Source organism: Epinephelus lanceolatus, chromosome 17 (assembly GCF_041903045.1).
Source record: "Epinephelus lanceolatus isolate andai-2023 chromosome 17, ASM4190304v1, whole genome shotgun sequence".
Taxonomy (NCBI): Eukaryota; Metazoa; Chordata; class Actinopteri; order Perciformes; family Serranidae; genus Epinephelus; species Epinephelus lanceolatus.
In genome coordinates this window covers 34,030,300-34,051,438 of record NC_135750.1, presented here as the reverse complement: position 1 = coordinate 34,051,438, position 21,139 = coordinate 34,030,300, and the positions used below count along the sequence as shown (strand labels likewise).

General features: G+C 40.4%; 1 protein-coding gene and 1 non-coding gene across 6 annotated transcripts in view; both read right to left on the bottom strand.

Moving 5' to 3' along the window:
- Positions 1-9,476, bottom strand: part of LOC117248178 (stromal membrane-associated protein 1) — a 182,367-nt gene extending 172,891 nt beyond the window's left edge. For 3 of the 5 annotated variants that reach the window (XM_078160834.1, XM_033612958.2, XM_078160832.1), the window contains exon 1: positions 9,200-9,460. In XM_078160834.1, the coding sequence (XP_078016960.1) occupies positions 9,200-9,317 (118 nt within the window). In that variant the 5' untranslated portion in view covers positions 9,318-9,460. Of the gene's footprint in view, positions 1-9,199 lie in introns of all 5 variants that reach the window. The other 2 variants (XM_078160831.1, XM_078160833.1) reach the window with 2 other exon arrangements.
- A 3,481-nt stretch (positions 9,477-12,957) lies between these two features.
- On the bottom strand, positions 12,958-13,029 carry trnae-uuc (transfer RNA glutamic acid (anticodon UUC)). Its single transcript has one exon. It is a non-coding gene; the product is annotated as a tRNA-Glu (tRNA).
- Between the last annotated feature and the right edge of the window lie 8,110 nt (positions 13,030-21,139).

Below are 21,139 nucleotides of genomic sequence, written 5' to 3'. Positions count from 1 at the left end.
AATGAAGGTAGTGTTTGACTACAGAAGTTTAGATACTACATGGTACTGGGTTATTTCTGTTGATATCTGAAAGGAATAGAGCACCAATACCCTACAAGTGACTGAATCATCAGCCGAATCACCTCATCAAAACCTGTACGTTATAACCTTTATGACAGGAGGATTTATTTCACGGCTATAGCTGCAATGATAAGTTGATTCATCGATTTGTCATTTTAAAGAAAATGAATGGCCAACAACTTTGATAATTGATTGTTTTCTGTCTTTTTTTTAAGCAAAAACTTATATAATATAATATTTGCTGGTTCTAGCTTCTTAAATGTGAGAATTTGCTGCTTTCCTTGTCATTTATGATGGTAAATGAGGAGTCTTTCAGTTTTGGACTGTTGGTTGGACAAAAGACGCTATTTGAAGACATCACTTCAGGCTCTGAGAATTTTCACATTTTTTTCAACATTTTATAGATTAAACCATCAACCAGTTAATTATAAAAATAATCAGCAGATTTATCAGTAATAAAAATAATTGTCAGGTGCAGCCCTATTCAAGGCTGCTGTATTAGACTGGTTTGTTTTAGCTACATGTACCTAGATAAGAGAGATAGCCCAGAAGAAACCCCAAAGATCCAACTCTGCATGTTTTATCTCATCAATATTGCAGATTAGTTTGGTCACTTAGGAGATAAAATACCATCCATGGATGAGTTCTCAATGTTAAACAGAGGGCAGGGTTAACTGGGTTTAACTTCTACTTGACTTCCCCTACAATCTGGAAACCAACACTTTATTCTCAATTTGTTAATGAGCAACGACCAAAAAAATAACATTAATATGACGCCTTAATGCCACCATGCACTACTATATGATGTCAGACTTGGGTTAAAAAAAAAAAAAAAAAATCTTTTGCAAGATGACAAGTTTCTAATCCTCACTGAACACTGCCTAAATGAACCTTTTTGGCAACAAACCAACTTCATGTGAAGAATCAAATACATCTGCTTCAATGTTATTAGTTGGGTTACTTTCAAAAGATTGTTATTATGGTGTGATGTAAAGTAAAGTATGTTTGGATATGTCAACTCAACAAAAATGTTTGTTTGGTTGGTTATAAAAAACACATTAACCCCCCTTCACTCAAAAATGTTTTCCTCTGTTTGTCCCTAAAATATCTGACCTTGACCATACTGACCTCTATGTGTACAAAGTTTGTCACAAAAGAGTTGATACACATTCCTCGAATGAAAGGGGCAATAACTATACACACTGATTTTCCACTTTTATTCCCATTATGACAATATTCTGAATTTGATATGAGTAAACACCATATTCTGATTGGATATTCTGAATTAGGCCATTTTCCAAATGAAGCATTTTCCAATTAGGACATGTGAGATATGCCTGTATTTTTCGGGTTCTAAAAGCATTCTCTGGACATGCATACAGCGCACATGGAATATGCTTCTCCACTTTTTTTCCCCCTCATTGCAGCAGAGCCTCTTGCCTGTTTACAGTCAGCTCTGTGCATTGGACACAAACCAACTTGCCAACAGTTTGCAGGGCTGGGGTGGAGATACATACCTAAAAGAAAAGCCACCATTTCTTGCCATAAAAAAGATACACACACCTTTAAACATTATGAAAGACTTGGATATCAGCAGGATATTTGGATATGCACAAATACTGCAACCATCTCAAAAAGGTGGCTGAAAGAATGAAAGAAGGAGGCTGTGTCCGGTCAAGTAAGTCCACCACCAGTTAAAACTTTTAAAAAGTCCTATGTTGATGCAAAGAAGCAAAATGGCACACGGCTTCAGCTGTTCCACTTTTTCTTATTTTGTTGTGATAAACGGCATGTTGTGTTAATCTGAGTATGTATGGCTGCATATCAATATAGCCATCTATCTATTTTCATATGCTTATACGGGGCCGGGTCATGATGGCAGTAGGCTGAGCAAAGCACCCCAGACCCGAGGTGTTCACAGGCCAGATGAGATATATAATCTCCTCAACATGTTATGGGTCTACACCAAGGCCTCCCACCAGTTGGGCAAGCCTGGAGGCATCCTGATCAGTGCAAAACCACCTCAACTGGCCCCTTTACATGCGAAGAAGCAGCGGCTCTACTACGAGCTCCCTCCAGATGTCTGAACTCCTCATCCTATCTCTAAGGCTGAGCCCGGCCACCCCACAGAGGAAACTTATTTCGGCTGCTTGTATTCGCAATCTCATTCTTTCGGTCACTACCCACTACAGCTGCATGTCAACGGGAATATCAGAGGAATATTCAGCTTACATTTTGTGCATGTAAATGTAGTCTGCATTTCCCTAAAATCTGAGAAAAAAACTCCTCACCTGAGTCTGGTTCTGACTGAGGCACAAAAAGGTATGGCTGAATCTCTCTAATGTTTCCTCTGATACTAACGCTAGCCCTCTTGATGCGTACTGACCTTTCAGTGGTCAACCTAGCGCTAGCAGCACAGGAAAAAGCAAAGTGAGCCTACTGCAAGCAGCGGTGGTGAGCGGGTAGAGGCCAGGTCCAGAATTTCTCAATGAGGGAGAAAGAGTAGATCTGCTGCCGACCCCTTTTCAGAGATTTTGTTTTACTATTATGTGGGAAAATAACATTAGAGATATCAGCATAAGTATTACTTCAAAATATGTCTATAGGGGGACTTTAAATATTGATGGAAACACTAAATTACTACAACGTGATGAATGTGTTCTGAGAGAACACGCTGGAGAGAAATGTCAGACCAATATCACTTACACTGCTGTAGTATCATTGCTATTAGCTGTTGAGTGAGAACAGTGAAATACATGTGTTTGTTTTGGCCTTTAATCAAGATGATTTATGGCCAACATTAGCTCAAACAATAACAACACATCACTCTCCCTCCATCATGCTGACATAAAGCTGCCCTTTTACAGAAACTATAAATGCTTCAACATAAAATAAACAGAGCTTGCACTGTATTTTTACCATTTGCATGTAACTTGCTTACCAGTCGGAAACAAACACAACTTGTGTGACATTGAGCCCAACCAGCAGCCACCTACACACATGCTGAGCTGCAGCTTCTCACTGATGATCGTCTCCTTCCCTGGACACTGCAAGGCTAACCTGTCCTTCACACCTTTAAAGGGTGTACAATTGCAGGTGTGTATGCAAGCTGCTGGGTCCAAATTAGCGGGAGTGTGTGTGAGGCCTGTGCCAGTTCCTTAGTATGTGTGTGACAGCAGAGAGGTACCAAGGACAGGTCGTCAAAGCGCTGAGTACCCCGCAGGCGCTTGCCAAGATCTGCTGTGCCAGCACAGAGGAGAACATGTGCCAACTCAGAGCACCCACAGCCACAAATCATAACACTGACACACTGCCAGCATGTGTGTGTGTAGCGTTTTAGTCACATTGGTGACAGGATTGTGTTAAAACCAAAGGCGAAAATTATAGTCTGGACTCTAAGTAGTGGACGGACTGAGATGCCAAGGAGGACAGGAAAATGGAATTGCAATCAATAAGGACTCCATCCCTCTCACACACACACACACACACACACACACACACACACAGGAAATGTAGGGCAGTGTGTGGAGACAGGAGACAGGAGTGAGGGTGGAATTACAGCCCGAGAGGCTAAGGTGAGTCACCACACTGCAGTGGTCATAGCAGGGCTGCCACACCCTGACACACTGCAGCCAGTATGGAGGACAGATAGTGTTTGGGCAAACCCTAAAACAAACTGATCAATCAAAGCAGAGCTCTGCACTCGGAGTGGTCAATCAGCCATGGAGTGAATGCTTGTTTTAAAAATCAATAAAAGCTAATACACTACTGTGTTTGGAGTGCGCTGCATCCAGTGGAGGCGGCCATGCCTCAGCTCAGAGAGAGAAAAATTCAGAAGTTGATAAAAACAATCTCAACTCCAGGTCAACTTGGTGCAGTGAAACCATGGGGAATGTTCTCAGGGTTAATGAATAAAACTAAGGACAAAAAGATGGTAACCCATATTAGCTCCATTAAAAAGCCCTTTATGTTTTAGCCCAAAAACTAAACTGGAAGTTACCGCCTCACAACTGTATGCTTCTGCCAACTGGACGAGGTGCATTTTACATCCCTGTCTGTCCAGACTCATATATATGGTGAAGACTTTAAAGGAACTTAATGAAAAGTTAATGAAGTGTATTTTTTGATAAAATGGAAGTCATCATCACATGACATAGAATTCCAGTGAATAACTTCCAGTGAGAAACCTGCTGTCTTCACGTAGAGACAGTACAGAGGACTGACAGAGAGCTGTGTCACACGGTGCAATGACAATCACCTGAAGCTCAATATCAGCAAAACCAATGAGCTTAAATATTAAAACATGCTGCTTCACGCACATCTTCAACCCGGCAGCTCAGAAGATCTACATTAGTGTAGATCAGTGTCACCACTTCTGTTCCTGAGTCATGTCGTTGAATAATGGCCCGAAAAGTGTTTTTCCAGATCATTATGATGTCACAGTGAAGGTGACCTTTGACCTTTTGGATATAAAATGTCATCATTTTATCCTGTTGGACATTTCTGTGAAATTCTATCATAGCGTATGAATTCTTCAGTTATGGTCAAAAACATATTTTGTGACGTCACATTGACCTCTGAATCTAATCACTTCATCACTGAGTCCAAGTGGACATTTGTGCCAAATCTACAGAAATTCCCTCCAAGTGTTCTTGAGATATCACAGTCACAAGATTGGGATGGACGGACAGATGGGACAACAAAAAAACCCTGTTGCCAGCAGGAGGCATAAAAACATTAATGACAAATAAGGTTTTTCAACAGGCATGATGACAAGTGTGGACCCTGGAGCAGCTAGAATGTCACAGAAGTGCAAAATGTTTGATGGTTACCAGTGTTCATACTGAGGCTGCATGATACATTATTAACATGATAATTTTTTCAATTCATCGATTCAGTTCTTCTCTCAAAAAAAAAAAATCCCAACACAATTTCTGAAAGTCCAAGGTGATATTTACAGATGTCTTGTTTTGCCCGACCAACAATTTTAAACCCAAAGATATTTCTTGGACTTTTACAAGAGAGAAAAAATGCAGCAAATCCCTGTTTATTTTTGCTTGTTACTGATTAATTTTCTGTTGATCAACGAATTAGTCAACTAACTGTGTCAGCCCTGGTCTTGTCACCACATCTATGATCACTTATATATTTTTAAATTAAACTGCTTTTACATTCTATGTGGATCAAATGCTTGGTAGATAAAACATCTATCAAAAATATATTTGCACAAACTTATCTTGTGTCTGTGTGAAAACAAACATGAAATGATTGAGTTTTCTTTTTTTAAACTAGACAACTCAGTTTCAGAGTAGACTTAGATTATCTATAAACACATTTAGCATACATTTAGCAAAATATCTTCAGCATAACTTCATGTGTAATGACATTCACTGATAACAGCTACCTACAGTGTTTGTCCACTTTAGGGAAGTCATGTTTCACAAGGGTAGAGTGTGAGAAAAGTCCAACTAACAAGTAATTTACTGAAATTATCCTGAACGCCACCCATATAAATGTAATGTATGAGGCTGAGAGGGTGCTGTATACAACAGGTAAAGCTGATAATGAGATGTAAAAGCGTCCTCTGCTGGACTACAGGGTGAACTACTTGCACTTATGGACTGTAAATTTTGAATGTTAACAGTTCATTACATTTCTAATATTACATTATTACCCCATGGTTGGAATGAGTTTCAAAGTTTGAATTTCTAATGAAAAGTGACAGCCTTTCCACTTGTGTTGTGCAGGTAAATCAGCTGTATTTTTACACATCATTATATTTTTTAATTTAAATGAGTACTACATAATAAGTACTAATGAGGAAGCATTAAATGGAAACAAACAGAAAACAACCTCAGTGGCAGATGCATCTGTTCCCCACGTTGTGCTTCTGAGACTTTTCTCTTCTCACCTAAGTGTTGGTGAAAACAGTCTCTGCAGGTGTTAACTGGCTGGTGTCAACTTTTTATATCATTTTGCACTTGAAGCTCACTCACACTGTGAAAACATGGCACAAATTAAAAACTATTTAGATTCTAATTTATTATAAATGTGGCTGGCTACGTTAAACAATTCCTGTGCAGGATTGTGATTTCTTCATGATCTCAGTTAACACGATGTTTAGGTCTTTTAGTGGTCCTGAGACTTAATCAGCACTGAAAAAAAAACACTTTAACTGATGTCAAGTTTCAGCTTCAGATTTTTGAGGCTTTTCCACATCACCCACTTATTGTTTGGATATAAATAGCTATGAAATAGTGAATGTGACTCATCAGGCATAGCTGGATGCTGCAGCTTTATGAGTAACATAAGTAAACATGAGTCAAACTGCAGGCCGCAGGGGGCAGGGGGAGGGGTCACTGACTGATGCAGGAAACACAAATCAGTAGATCAGAATCTTAATTTAGTCCAGTGAAAAGACACAGATTATTCACTTGATCAGCTGCTACATTATATATAGTCTGGGTAAGAACCAGCAGTGACAGCTCAGACATGAAATCTTTAAATTTGTGAAAAGATTATATATTTTAATTTTCAAGTGTCTCATTCAAAAACAAACTTCACATTTGCTTATTATCAGACAGGTTCTGAGGCATGCCAGCAGGGCTTATTAGTTTGTTTGGCTAAAAACTTCCAGGATCCAATACTTCCCTCCCAGCTGTAATGCTTAAGAAGGATTTACAAGAACAAGCTTTGCCACTGCTGAAAATCAACTCACATGGGAACCACACTCCCTGTCACTAATGTTCCTATGCAAAGCAAAACGCCTGGAATCTAACAATGCAGAACAGAAGACAGCTTATCTGCACATGCCAAACCCTCATTTAAAGAAGCATGATATTGAGTGAGACAGTTGTTGACCTTGGACACAGTAGTTTGATTCAATCTTAACTAAAGGTAAACTTACTAGCTTTTTTTCTGCAGCTTTCAACCACATCTCATTGTCTTCCTCAGTGGATTATGGTTGCTTAACAGCTGAGAAACATGAGAACTTGTCTCAATGCGTCCCACTACATCCCATGGCTTTCCTCAGTGGATTAGGTTGCTCAGTTGTCATGGATATTGTTTAGTTGTTGTCATGTGACCTCAGTGTGGACTTTCACATGATAACAGCTGGTCTTGTAAACCGTCATCATTATGACACGTGAGCGACTCCATCCGCTGTGGAAGGCCATAAGATGTGGTGAAAGCTTCAGAAACAAGTTGTAATGAATGCTTTCTGGCCAAACTGCTGTTTCCATGGTCAAGGAAAAAATGTAAAGCTTAATTAATAATTTAAGATTTTACTTATACTGTATTTAAATGAACAAAAGATGCAGTATCAGGCTGATGCAAATCATAATCAAAACCGGTTTACTAGTAGAGGGAGGTCTGTGCTACAGATTACACTTGTCAGATGGCAGCATAGGCATGGTGATGACGCAAAAGGCATTTAATCTCAGTCATAGGTAGCCCCGATACGGGCTGTTCAAGCTCACTTCAGAAGTCTGGGAATTTCATGCATCCACACTTGTCGGCAAACACACAAGAAGGTTAGGGCGTATAGGTTACAGTCACGATCCTGTGGCTATTGTGCTAGATCAATAGGGCAAAAACATTGCGTTAGTATGTTATTTTTAATAACATATCACCACTGGTAATCATCAAGTACATGGATGTAAATTTTAAAACGAACTGGAATACACTGCTGTGTGATGAATGGGATGCATACCGAAAAACGGACTGGTTCCTGAAGATTTATAAAACATCTTCCATGAAACTGTATTTGACAGTCTCTGCGTGGGAACTTTAAACTTTCAGATTTCTGAATGGAGTTTGGGGGTGGTTCTGCTCATGAGGGCATCGCTGGTCAGAGGTAAGGTGTTGGCTGCAGCTGCAACAAACCCACGGTATCTGATGCTGACGGGGTTTTCTACGCGGGATTTTTCAGCGAGCAAACGACACCTGTAATTTAATGTTGCCTCCACCGGACACGCACGTTTTCCGCTCATAAATAAACCAGTCAAGGACATGACATCGATACTGTCGGGCACAACCTGCGTCAATTAACCGCAGGCATATAATAAAAAAACGGAAATACAAGCGATCTGATTTCAAAATAAGAGAGAATTTCGAGGACACTTCTTTAGAAGGATAAAAATGTATAGCCCGGTGGGAAGAAAGACCAGCCCCCCATGTCAAATCCCAACATTGCCCATCCTATGATTTGTCAAAGCTTCGGAGTGTAATTACCACTATATAAAACATAGTCAAGGTGTAAACTTTTCTGTTGTTGTCTCTGCCTCACTTACCCACCACTTACAACAAGACAGCTAATTTGCACTGTTTTACCTCAGGTTATACATATCTTCTATTTATCCATAAGCATAAATACTTACATACATATCCTGCCAATATACTTCACACTCTTACTTTGTAATATTCCTGTGCAGTTTCCTGATGTGCAATACTTTCACCACTACTGTGCAATAACATTCATATATTTCTATTGTAATAATACTACACACCACGTGTGCATGTCAGTTATCCTGTGCAACTATCAATCATGAACATACAGTATCTGCACATATGTAGGCTACATATAGTGTATATACGGTTATATACTTATCTTTTTATGTAATTTGTGTCTTTGTAATATTTGTTATCCTATTTAACACTTAATGACTTTTTCTCCTATTTTTCTCTTGATTTCTGACTCCTGAGCTGCTGTAACGTGAATTTCCTTGCTGTGGGAGTGGCAAGAGTTCGATTAGGATTTTATTTTGAAAATATGTAACGGAAGTTATGTGTTTTTGTGGTACCTTGCAAGATTTCGCTCAGTAGTATTTGTAAGGGCTTAATTCTGACTGGACAGCAATGCATCTGTTTGCACTGTACGACATAAATATACGGACATTAAAAAATAATAAATAAATTCCATCGGAATAACACACTTTGTCATGAAGTAACTAAGTTAGGCGAAGGGGCTCAGAGGGATGTGAGCATAGCTTCACATAAGTGACTCCCATCTGAATAACGTTAACGTTACAGTATATTGCTAGCTTTAGCAAGCCGTTAGCTGCCAAATTCACCCGTCATTTCATCTTCTCACAGTCACATTTGTGACACACAGGTTTAGAGGATACACTGTCAGACTCACCTTTCGCCTCACAGTCCGCACAGTACTTGTTGTCTTCTTCCCTCAGCAGTTTAGACAGGATGGCCTGATGCTGCTCATTCAGTTTCTGGGCTTTTTCTCTCTCCGACCGCGTCGTCATGTCGCCAAAGTTTGGAGGTTAGTCCTGTTTGTGTAGAGCCGATAAAAACCGCGGAGTCCTCAGTTTGTATTAAAAAGGGTGGGACATCCCCGGGAAGCCGCACTGTACCGCCTTTAGACAGCTAGCTTGCAACCTGCTAACAAGGTAATATGGACCCAAGGCAGCAGCATCCCTGCTGCCTTCATGACTGTAGGAATTTTCACTGCAGCGCATGAAGCACGAACAGAAGCAGCTTTACTGGCCAAGTGTGTGTGAATACACAAGGGACTTGACTTTGGTTTCCACTAGCTGTCAGTGTACTTATATAAAACGTACCATATACACAAATAGATAACCAGATAAACATAGCATATAGCTATAATGTACAAGCTTGTAAGTGAAAACACTTTAAACTGAATGGTAGGTATTGAATAGGTACATAGATTATTAATACTGATACATCAACATGTGAGGTATTTAAATAAACCATGCTGTCAAGGTGAAACCACTTAATTTTATTATACATTAGATACATTAATCTTGAAAAAAAAAGCCTCATATTTTACAAGCTGATTGTATGTAAAATAAGACTTTTAAAATTTATCTTCAAAGGAAGAAGAAAGTAGCAGAAAAAATACCTGGTAATAATACATAATAGGGGAGACTACTTCTTCAGTGGGAACTTTACCTCCAGTTACACCGTGATTTCATGCTCCTCAGTAATTGTGCAAGTGTTTATGTTTCCTTTTTCTAATATTTGAACAGCTATGATTATTAGGGACACTATTAGTCGCAATAGTAGAAGTAAGTGTTATCAGGATTCTGTCATCACTCATAGTCGAAACTTCTATCTGGGCTGACTGGGGACATTTACTGATCCAAAAACATGGTGTTTTCTTCTCACCATGACTCTGATCAAGAATCTAGTTTTCACCTGGTGCTTTTATCCCCAATGTTACTCCCTATAAAGTGTCTCTAAAACAGCTTTACATCAATGTGTGTTACATCAGTCCAGTATCCATCAGAGAGGATCCAGCAGAGTCATTCTTGACTGTAGCAGATGGAGTGGGGAGAGTTGGTTTCCACTCTCCAGGCGGTAATCGATCAATGAGGTGTTTAGAGACACACTCAACCCTCCACCTCCATCTCCTGTCCCTGCTGGGCTAGCGTTCAATTAGTCAAGTAATAATTCAAGGGTTCTCAGTGGAGAATAGAATAGAATGAGGTATGCCCGTACAGACCAAAGATTCGCAACCAATAATGCATCTGAATGTTCTCTGCCTCCCATTTTCCTTGCAAATGCTGTAAGATATAATTTTATCAATTAGAAAAATAAAAAAAATTCTCCTAAATGTTCAGTAGAATTTTTTTTTCAGCTTGCCAACCTTTCATGAATAATTTCAATGATTTACAAACCCTACCTCCCAGCACGGCATGTCCCTAGGCTTACAGGGTTGGTACTTGAAGAATGGCATAAATCAGGGCGTCAGCATTATTCAGCACGCATGCCAACCTTGTAGTAACTTAACTGATGGCACTAACAATAAGCAGTAAGTGTGCAGGAGAGTTTTTGTAAAATTTTAAAGTGCCCTGTCATCCGCAGGCCAAATTTTCTCTTTCACAGCTGTTGTCATCACAGTCACATACTTTATATAAAGACTCAGCCTTCACAGAATAACAACGCTGCTGGAGCCGGCTTAATAGACGATGGCAGGCTCGCTAGCTAAGAAAGCCAAAGTAGAGGTTTGGGCACTCTAGCCCTCATGGACAGAAGAATGGGGTTTTGTGTTTCAGAGAGACCATGCTGTGTATACTTGAAAATGTTGTTTGCCAGACATCAAGTGTTAAACGCCATTTTGACCATACACAGGAAATGTTTAAGGACTACCCATCAAACATGCTGTGTCCAGGTGTGGAAAGTAAGCAAACACCCTTTAAGTCTTTGCCACTGCTAAAAATCATGCTACTGAAGAAAGCAATCGCATTGCGAAACATGGAAATTAATTTCCTTATGGCAAACATGTTCAGTAGGCTTTCCTCTGTAGCTTAGAGGTTTTGTTTAATGGCTCACGGAACAAGGAGACCAACAAATCAAGAATAAAAGACATTCTCATGTCAGCCAGAAGTGCTAAAGAAACAGCAGAATTAGTTCAGCAGAGTTCAGCAGACAGCTGGTTTGAAAGAAGCCAAGGTATTCAGCTTTGCACTTGACGAGAGTGTGGATGAGAATGACATTTGGCAGTCATGGCAAGACGCTGTGATTTGACTGTAAGTGGGGATCTCTGCTGGTTAAAACCAATACCTCAAACAGCACAAGATGAGGACATGAGCCAAATTTTTAATGGTGCATTTTAAGTAGCAAGGGATTGACATTATATTGATATGGCACACTGATTAACAAGAAAATACAACAGCAAGTCATATCAAAAGGGTTGCCACTGGCATAAATGATTGGTGAACAAAAAAGTAGATCAAGTGGGGCGCCCAGTTGGGATGAATGACTACAGACCAGTGGCTCTAACATCGCGTGTTACGAAGACCCCCCTACAGTTTAATTACCAGGAATATATTTGAGTGGAAGACGCAGTCCTTTACATGCTCTACTGGGCTCACTCTAGCCTGGATGAGTCAGGTGGTTATGTGAGGATAATGTTCTTCAATTTTTCGAGCACATTCAACTACATCCAACCCCCCATACTCAGAGACAAACCTGAGTAGATTGGGATGGATCCCTCCCTTACTGCCTGGATTTCAGACTACCTGACGGGAAGACCACAGTTCGTCTGGCTGGAGAGCTGTGTACCTGAGACAGTTGTGAGCAGTACTGGGGCTCCACAGGGGACTATTCTGTCTTTATTCCTGTTCACACTGTTAACAACGGACTTTAAATACCAGTCTGAGTTCTGCCATGTTCAGAAATACCCTAAGGACACAGCTACTGTGGCGTGTACGAGGGATGGATAGAAAGTAGAGTACAGGGAGGCGGTGAGGGCCTTTAGTGACTGGAGTGTGTGTAGTGTGGCGCCTTCTTTTAAACACCTCAAAGACAAAGAAGATGGTTGTGGACCTGCCTCTGGCCAGGTCCAACATCCAAGGGTAGGACGATGAGATGTTATAAACATACAAATTCCTTGGACAATAAGCTGGACTAGTCAGCAAATATAGACGCCCTCAGCCAGAAGGGGCAGAGCATGCTCTTTATTCTGCAGAAGCTAAGGTCATTTAAAGTGAGAAGTGACATACTGCATATGTTCTACCAATCGGTGTTGGCAAGTGCACTCTTGTACGCCGAAGTCTGCTGTGGAGGTAGCATGACGGACAAGAACAACAAACGACTGGATAACATATATCCAGCTCAGTCAGTGGTACATGATGTCCCCCATCTCTCACACCCCACTTTTCACCTTACTGGACTCCAGCCTATTAATTAAGTCTGGAACCTCCCGTCTACAAGGGGCTTGAGATGCGCACACGTGGAGGACTTCGCTCAGATTCTGTAGTTACTCTCTCAGGAATCTGATCCTGTTGGATTCGGTGGTGGGATTCTCTTGCAACCGCATGCTTTTGCTGACATCGACCCCAGCAGGATTCGAGCCCTGGGCCTTCCACATGAAAGACAAGTGCTCTAATCACTAGACTAGGGAGGCCCCTTAAAAGCTAGTTCCCATACCGGGAGTCGAACCCGGGCCGCCTGGGTGAAAACCAGGAATCCTAACCGCTAGACCATATGGGAAAGTTGCATTGATATAGGCTATAAATTTTACTGTACTTGTTTGTTATGCCTTTCATTCTGGTTTGTTCGTTTATATTTGGGATTTCAATGTTAAGATCAGGAGGCAATACTACAAGGTAGGGTAAGGTATAAATATGTGCCATTTCTATCTAGTCAATCAATGATTTAATAATGTCCACACAGCCGAGGTCAGTGGAATTTGCTTTCAATTCAGCACGGTGGGTAAGCTCAAAACGGCAGGTCATTTACATCAAACTGTTACATCAAACATTTAACTGTTCTTTAATCAACACTCATTCACACTCTAATCATCTTCAGTGTTTGGTTGTAGCCGTGGTGTATTTGACAGCAGGTTTAGCGGTGAAGGATATCAATGCAGGACCTTTCACAGCTGTACAGAACAAACATACACGCCCATTCGGGACTTTGTCCTGCACTTCCAGTTCAAAACTCCAATGTAAAAATGACACATTTCAAAACTATTTAAACTGAAGTCGAAGCTGTAAAGTCAGGTATTTTTTTAGGATAAATAAACAGTTGTCAACAAGGCTGTCTGTGTCAGAGTTTCAGGTGTCAGACTGAGCTCAAGTGCATCTCATAATGAGGCAGTGGCAGTGACCTCTGTGACCCTCTGCAGCAACATTCAGACATATTGTGGTTATATATGTGTGCACAAAGATTCTCCAAATCTGCTTTTACTTAACAGGTGTCACTGCATTTCTTTCAAGCGCATACTAGAACTAAAAGAGAGAGGAAACCCTGACACTTGGTGGAAAGATTATGTCATTGCAGTCATTATCTACGAGTGAGTTACCAGCTGTGTGGAAATGTGTAGTTATTACTCCTCTCCATAAGGGTAGTGACACGCATAATCTCATAAATACAGTCTAGGCTTGATCCCAATAACCTAAATAATAAAAACACCTCATCTCAAGTTCTGGTTTTAGATCTAACTTTCGAACTAATGTAGCCATATTTGTTGATCTCACTAAGGCTTTTTACCAAGCAGATCACTCTCTTTTAGATAAGCTCCATAAGATAAGCTGCTGGCTTTTTTCAGACTGCATTTTTGTAGTTTGATTCATATTCCATAACTGAAAGCAACGTGTTGTTGTACATGGGTGCACATCAGATTTGCCAACTCAGCAAAAAGTCTTAAATATTAAAAGATATATCTTAAGGAGTTTTTACTGATATAATGAAATTGACAATTCTATTTAATTTCTAACAGCTGCTGTTTGATTGCAGATGTCTGTTATTTGTCTACCAAGATGGCAGTATGAATATTATTAAAATCAGCATGATGACCAGTCATACATAAAGAAGCCGCCTTTTGCTCCTTCATATGTTCTTTTTTGTTTGTGTATCCTGTGTGCTTGAGACACTCTTTGTTACACAAACTTTAGTGAGGTTTGAAAGATGTATGGGATGACAAAGGAATAAGATATTTTAATGATTTGTGTGCTTTTTTTTACAATGTCCCTAGAACCAGTTTTTTTTTAACCTTCAACCTCCCGAACTAAAGGCTTAGTATCTAAGATTTATTTACTCTTAATTTCTGTCTGCAAACCTCTGGAAATCCATCAAATCTGGAGATGGGATTTTACTTGTTCTGTGGATGACATGGTTTACAGTCTGGAACAATTAAGATAGTACTTCAAAAAATCCCAACCACAAGCTCATGCACTTCAAATTTCTGCATAGGGTGTATCTTACTCCCAAGAAGCTCCATCTGATGAGGCTCATAATCTGTCTGTGAGCTCTGCCCTTATGGTGACAAAGGGTCTTTGCTGCACACGTATTGGAATATATTGGACCAACTTTTTACCCTTGCAAGGCTGCTGGAGGGGTCATCCACTCTACATGTGTTTTGTGGACTTGGAGAAGGTTTATGACTGTGTCCTTTGGGGTGTCTTGTGGGGGTACTGCGGGACTATGGGGCACCGGGCTCACTGCTACGGGCCATCCGGTCCCTGTATGACCAAAGTAAGAGCTGTGTCCGCATACTCAACGGGTAGAATGGAGCATAAGATGGATTGGTGGTTTAGTGTGGCTTCTGCAGTGATGCGGGTGCTGTGCTGGACCATCGTGGTGAAGAGGGAGCTAAGCCAGAAGGCAAAGCTTTTGATTTACTGGTCCATCTACGTCCCAACCCTCACCTATGGTCATGAGCTCTGGGTAGTGACTGAAAAAATGATATTGTGGAGATAAGGCACCTAAATGAGTTTCCTCCGTGGGGTGACTGGGCTCAGAGATAGGGTAAGGAGCATGGACATCTGGAGGGAGCTCAGAGTAGAGCCGCTGCTCCTTCGAGTCGAAAGGGGTCAGTTGAGGTAGTTTGAGCATCTGATCAGGAGGCCTCCTGGGCACCTCCCACTGGAGATGTTTTGGGCACGTCCTACTGGCAGGAGGCCCTGGGGCAGACCCAGAACACACTGGAGGGATTACATATCTCGTCTGGCCTGGGAATGCCTCAGGGTCCCTCAGGAACAGCTGGAAAGTGTTGTTGGGGAGAGGAACACCTGGGGTGCTTTGCTTGGCCTGCTGCCCCCCGACCCAGCCCCACATAAGCAGATGAAAACAGATGGATGGATGGATGGATGGTGTATTTTTGGAAAATGGCATCTACAACCTTAATTGAACTACTCAATATTGAAGTGCCATGCTGTCAAAGGCTGCTCCTACTGAATGATACCTCCTCTTTAGATCTTTTATTTATTTATTTATTTATTTTATTTCTGTCTTTTACTGTTATAATTTCTTTATTTTCTTCCACAGTTGATCTGCTAAGGCCAAACGTTATGTGGACTGGTTGCTGCCAGGGGTGGGGTTGGGAGTTATGTGTTGCATGCATTATTGTGTTTGTTGTTTACCCATTTTAAAACATTTTTTTAAAAGGCCGATAACAAAAAAGTAACGTCTGATTAAAGAGAGTTCTCTGCTTGTTCTTTATAGAAAATGTGAAGGTATGCCATGCCATGTGGGACAAGGGCACCACATTGTGAGGTATGTACTCTATTGCCTTTGCATTGTGAAGTAGCTATTTCCAACTTCCCAGTTGGAAATTTCAACTGGAAAGCTCCCTGAAGTCAGATTTCTGATGCAGAAAGTCAGAGGAACCTTACCAACCCCAACCTCAGAATCCAAGATGGCGCCAAGTGCGTTTATGCTTCAGTAGTGCCAGCTAATTATGAATGTGGATATGATTTATGGTATTTTTTGGATTCCACATGAAAAGGTTCCAGATGTTCCCATCAGCAGTCACATGTCTTTCAGCTGTAGGGTCAGGACTTCTTAAGCTGACATGAAATGCAGATTTGGTCCTTGAGTTGATGAGTGCACATTAACTCAACTCACTTCAGAGTCTCATTAATCTTTGAAACCAGACAGAGATTAAACAGCACTGAGCACAACTTTGCTTTGGAAGAGGCATATCTTTTGACGCATGTCCCTTCAGTGGATATCATAATTGCTCTTCTAATCCTGAACAGATAGTATGATCATCTTTTCAGTCATAATTGCTGAGTAGCAACAGCAGCTGCTCAGGTTTGATGAGAAAGGGAAACTGTATCTTATTATGAAGGAGCTGTTGGCCTTTGGCGATCATATAATACCCTAAAAATGTGAGCTAATAAATGTGCCTCTTCTCCATTCTGACACGTTGTTATGGCTGGTGTTTGGGGGGTAAGAGGATAGGACCCAAATCCAGACACTGGAGGCTTACTGGTACAGTACAATGATTTATTGAACCAGAGACAGTACAGGCTTACAGAATTCTGTGTCAGACATGGGTCCACACCAGGAGGGCACTCTGAACAGGCAAACTTCAAAAAGCGTTAGAAAAGAATCAAAGGATCAGGCAGAATGTCAGACAGGCAGGTAGGAAACAGAGTTCCAAGATACAGGTAACAGATAATAGACAGATTATGCTCGAAAGCAAAGGCATGAGGCACATGGCAACTTTGAAACTCTGGCTGGAAAAAAAGTGTCTGGAAAAGAGCCAGTTACAAACAGTAGGGCCGATGAGGAAAATGGGAACAGGTGTGTAGATGGGTGGGGATGTCAGCAGGGTTCCCACAGTCATGAAATTCCTGGAAAAGCTATGAAATAAGAAAAAAAAAATCCAAGTCTGGAAATGGTTTGGGATTAAAAGAATGTGGTGTCTCTGTTTGTCCCCTGTGTGTGTGTGTGTGTGTGTGTGTGTGTGTGTGTGTGTGTGTGTGTGTGTGTTTTCTACTTGCTTCCCTCACTCATGTCTCTTCCTTATGTCTATATGTATATAAGGGGTTGGATGATCCTCCATGGTGGCAGATGAAAAACAATTTCCAGGAGTGGCAAAGAAAGGAATGGAATCAAGGATGTACTGACTAAAAAGTCCTCATGACACACATGCCATTGAGGTCTTTACTGTATTTATAACACTTTTCCAGTCACAACTACACATTAGAGTACATTAGTTTCCTCAGGAAACTCAGCCTCTCTTCACATTTCACTCTGGTTCTACCCTCTTTCCTGTTCTCCAACATCAAGTTCCAAATTTAAAAAAAAAGTTTCTGTGCACTTTAATGAATTAAATTCTGCTGGCTGAAAACGTTTTATGTATATTTACCCTCAATTAAAATAAATAAAAGTATGCTTTCATAAACTCTATTTTCATCATCATTATAATAATGATGGCAATTAAGAGTAACAATATTACTAGTACTAATGTTAGATTTTCCATTGGCAGAATTGCTGGAAATTTTTTTTACATTTTGCAAACCACAAATACATTACATTTGTACATTATGTTGGTGAAGATTCTCAGTCATCCAGGTCATGATAATCGTAAGTGCTATATCGTAGGCAACTGGACTTGCTTGCGTTTCTTGAAGACATTTCTCCTCTCATCCAAGAAGCTTCTTCAGTTCTAAATGACTGGTACGAAGTTGCAGGCTATAAACCCTGTGTGGGTGGGAACCCGACGACGACTCTGCAAGGGTTCTCACCCACACAGGGTGTGGATATATGCGACTTCGTAGCAGTCATTTAGAACTGACGAAGCTTCTTGGATGAGAGGCAAAACGTCTCCAAGAAACGCAAGCAAGTCCAGTTGCCTACAATATTAGCACTTACGATTTGTACATTATATTGTAGCGGATACGTTGAAACTTTCTCAACAAAGCTGTGGGGAGGGTGTGGTTGGGTTTAAGCACAAAAACCATTTGGTTATGGTTAAGAAAAGATTATATTTTGGCTTACAATGTTTGGCCCACATTTGGTGGCAAAAAAGTTGTAGCTGGAAAGCAGGGAGAAGTCGGAGAAAAACACCAAGATTTGGGGAGGGAAACACTGGGATGTGCTACTAAAATCACTCAGTTTCAGAGCCACAAATGCCACTGGGAAATATTGCAATGTGCTGCTAAAACACCCAGGTTCAGTGCTATAAACACTGATGGGAATGCCTTGACAGGTTGCTAAAAAGCTTTCTTGTCCTTGAACAGTGGTCTTGAGTGCTCTGCAGCTTAGCAGGCATCTCACCTGTGGGTGTCATGCCATCCACTATCCTCTCCACCTTCCAATGACAGTCAAGTCATCTCATATATTATATCACTTTAGACATATGATACATATGAAACATGCAAATGTAATGTATTAGTGGTCTGCAGAAATGTATAATGCGAACATTTTCTTCTGGCAACTTGGCTGGGCATGAATGAGTTTGCCAGATGAGTTGAGTGTTACAAAGCTCTGGCAGAAATTGTGACATTTTGACGAGACAGAAACATCAGCACCAGGCCAAGAACTCTCTGATTCATACTGTACTGACCAAGAACCTTATCAATCATATACTGATGTGTGATGGTCAGAAAAAATGATTAGCCCTTAAAATTGCATTATAATGGGCCTGGTTCAACAAAAGCCTTCATAGGGCATCTTTTTCAACTACATGCAATCTGACAAACAGCATGTGTTGACATAAACCTCAATTGTAATACCATACGTTTATAAAATGGCCTTATAACTTGTACAAAATCAGTAGCCTTTGTGTTTGCGTTGCATGAAAAATGTACTGTAACACCTTTAATGTTGACAGACAGCAGGACCAACAGCAAAGAGACAGCCATACAGTGTTAGACAGTGACATTGTACAGGCAAGGTAGCAGCTATTCCAAAACAAAAACACACAATAGGAATTAAATCACATTTCTAACAAGAGGTTATCCGAAACACTGGCAGAAGAGTTCATTAAAAATTGTATCATAATAAAAAAATTGACACTGAGAGAAAGTGTTAAAAGGAGAAAGTACAAATAATACAAAAAGTTAAAACAATTACAATAAATTAATATCATATATATATATAGTACATGTACCACATCATATGTAATTACATGTGATTGTACCAGTTATACTCATAAAGCTTCAGGTTAACAGAGCAGTGGTTAGCTTAGAAAAGTCATCTGTTAAATCTCAAGTGATGAGTACGAAATTTTCTCTATAGAGCACAAAGTTTCAACATACACTCGTGATCCAAAACTAAAGCAGCACCATCACTTCATAAAGAGCGTCTCAGACATCAGGGGACAGCAACATGCATTAAGCTTATTTCACAAACATGATGTTCCTTCACCTCTTAGTGTTTTTCACTTGAAAATAAAGTATAACGTCACAGGACTGGGGCAGTCTCATCATTAGGGTTTTTCTCATCAATGTTAGATCAGATACAGGAAACAGTATCCCAGTTATTATTCAACAAAGCCAACTCTCAAGTGTCTCAGCAGACACAAAAACGGTTCAACTTAGCTCTGCGATATGATCACCCTCAGTACTACTTTCACATTAATGCTTGACACCACTAGAGGACAGCACAGGCTCTCTGTCAGTTGAGTCCTGCATCCTAAAGGGAGACTTTCTGCTAAATCATCACAAATTTGCTTTCAAATTTGCTTGTGCAACAACTATGGCATGCTGCAAATCCACATAGTTTTTATCCCTAGATCAAGGAAAACCTACACTTGAGCCATGATAATGTTTTGACCAATTTTCCCTTTAAAATGATCTAGCAACCACAGCTTCAAATGTATCATACAGACTGAATTAAAAATGTGCTGTAAATCATCAGCCATTGAGTTAATATCTGCTATTGTCAATAGAGGAAGAGGTTTGGTAAAGACTCAGGGCCTGTGACATAGCTTGGTTTGAACTGAACGATCGGCTTCAGCTTTTAAAACAGTTGAAATACAGATATTAACAAACATCATGTAACTTTCAGGCTTATATCATGACGCAAGCCTCTGAAACACCACACAGAAAAAATACTCTGAAATCAACTCAGAAAATAATGATAAACAGAATTATGTAGACTCATTAAACATTTTAAGGGAGCATTTGTGTGTTATCATATGGTGAAGCTTTGAGTCAGTTCTTTGTGGGTGTGCTGGAATTTTATAACCCTTAACTACTGACCTTCCTGACAACCATATCTGTTCTTCAATAAATGGGAGGCTGGAGTGTTTTCAACAAACAAGTGTGTTTACAGTACTTCCAAACAAATGTCTGATTAACTGTAATTATGTTCCATGGCTATGTCTTTAACAGGATCCAATGAGCTCATCAAAATCATGGATGTATTAAAGGACCTGGATACAGCTTTGAAGCCGGGACATCATTCACTCCTATGAAAGTTGCTCAGAGGCGCATGAAGCCCAAAAAAATTGAAATTACCCGGAGAGACATCCACTGGTTTAGCGCTCCCTAACTTGATTGGAAATAAAATGATTTAATCTTGCAGTTCTTCTGGACTTGTTATTGGAACAAAGGATTTAATCCTGATAGTGGAATGAGTCATATCACAGGGGTTGTGACGCTCAAATAAATGTATCTGCAGATTTAGAGACGTGTCTTTCACAATATAAGTCTATAGAAAAGTCTTTTTGGGCCCAGTGGCATCACATGATGGGCTCAGAGGTTGTAATTCAACTGTTTGGCCATGACCAAAGTTGGCTTCAAACCCTGGGGGACTAATCAAGATGCCTTTAAATAACTCACTCTGTGGGGGCCATGTTGGTGGTCTTCAGCTTTTGTCTTCATCTGTTTATTTTGTTAAAATTGCTAGCTAACTAATGTAT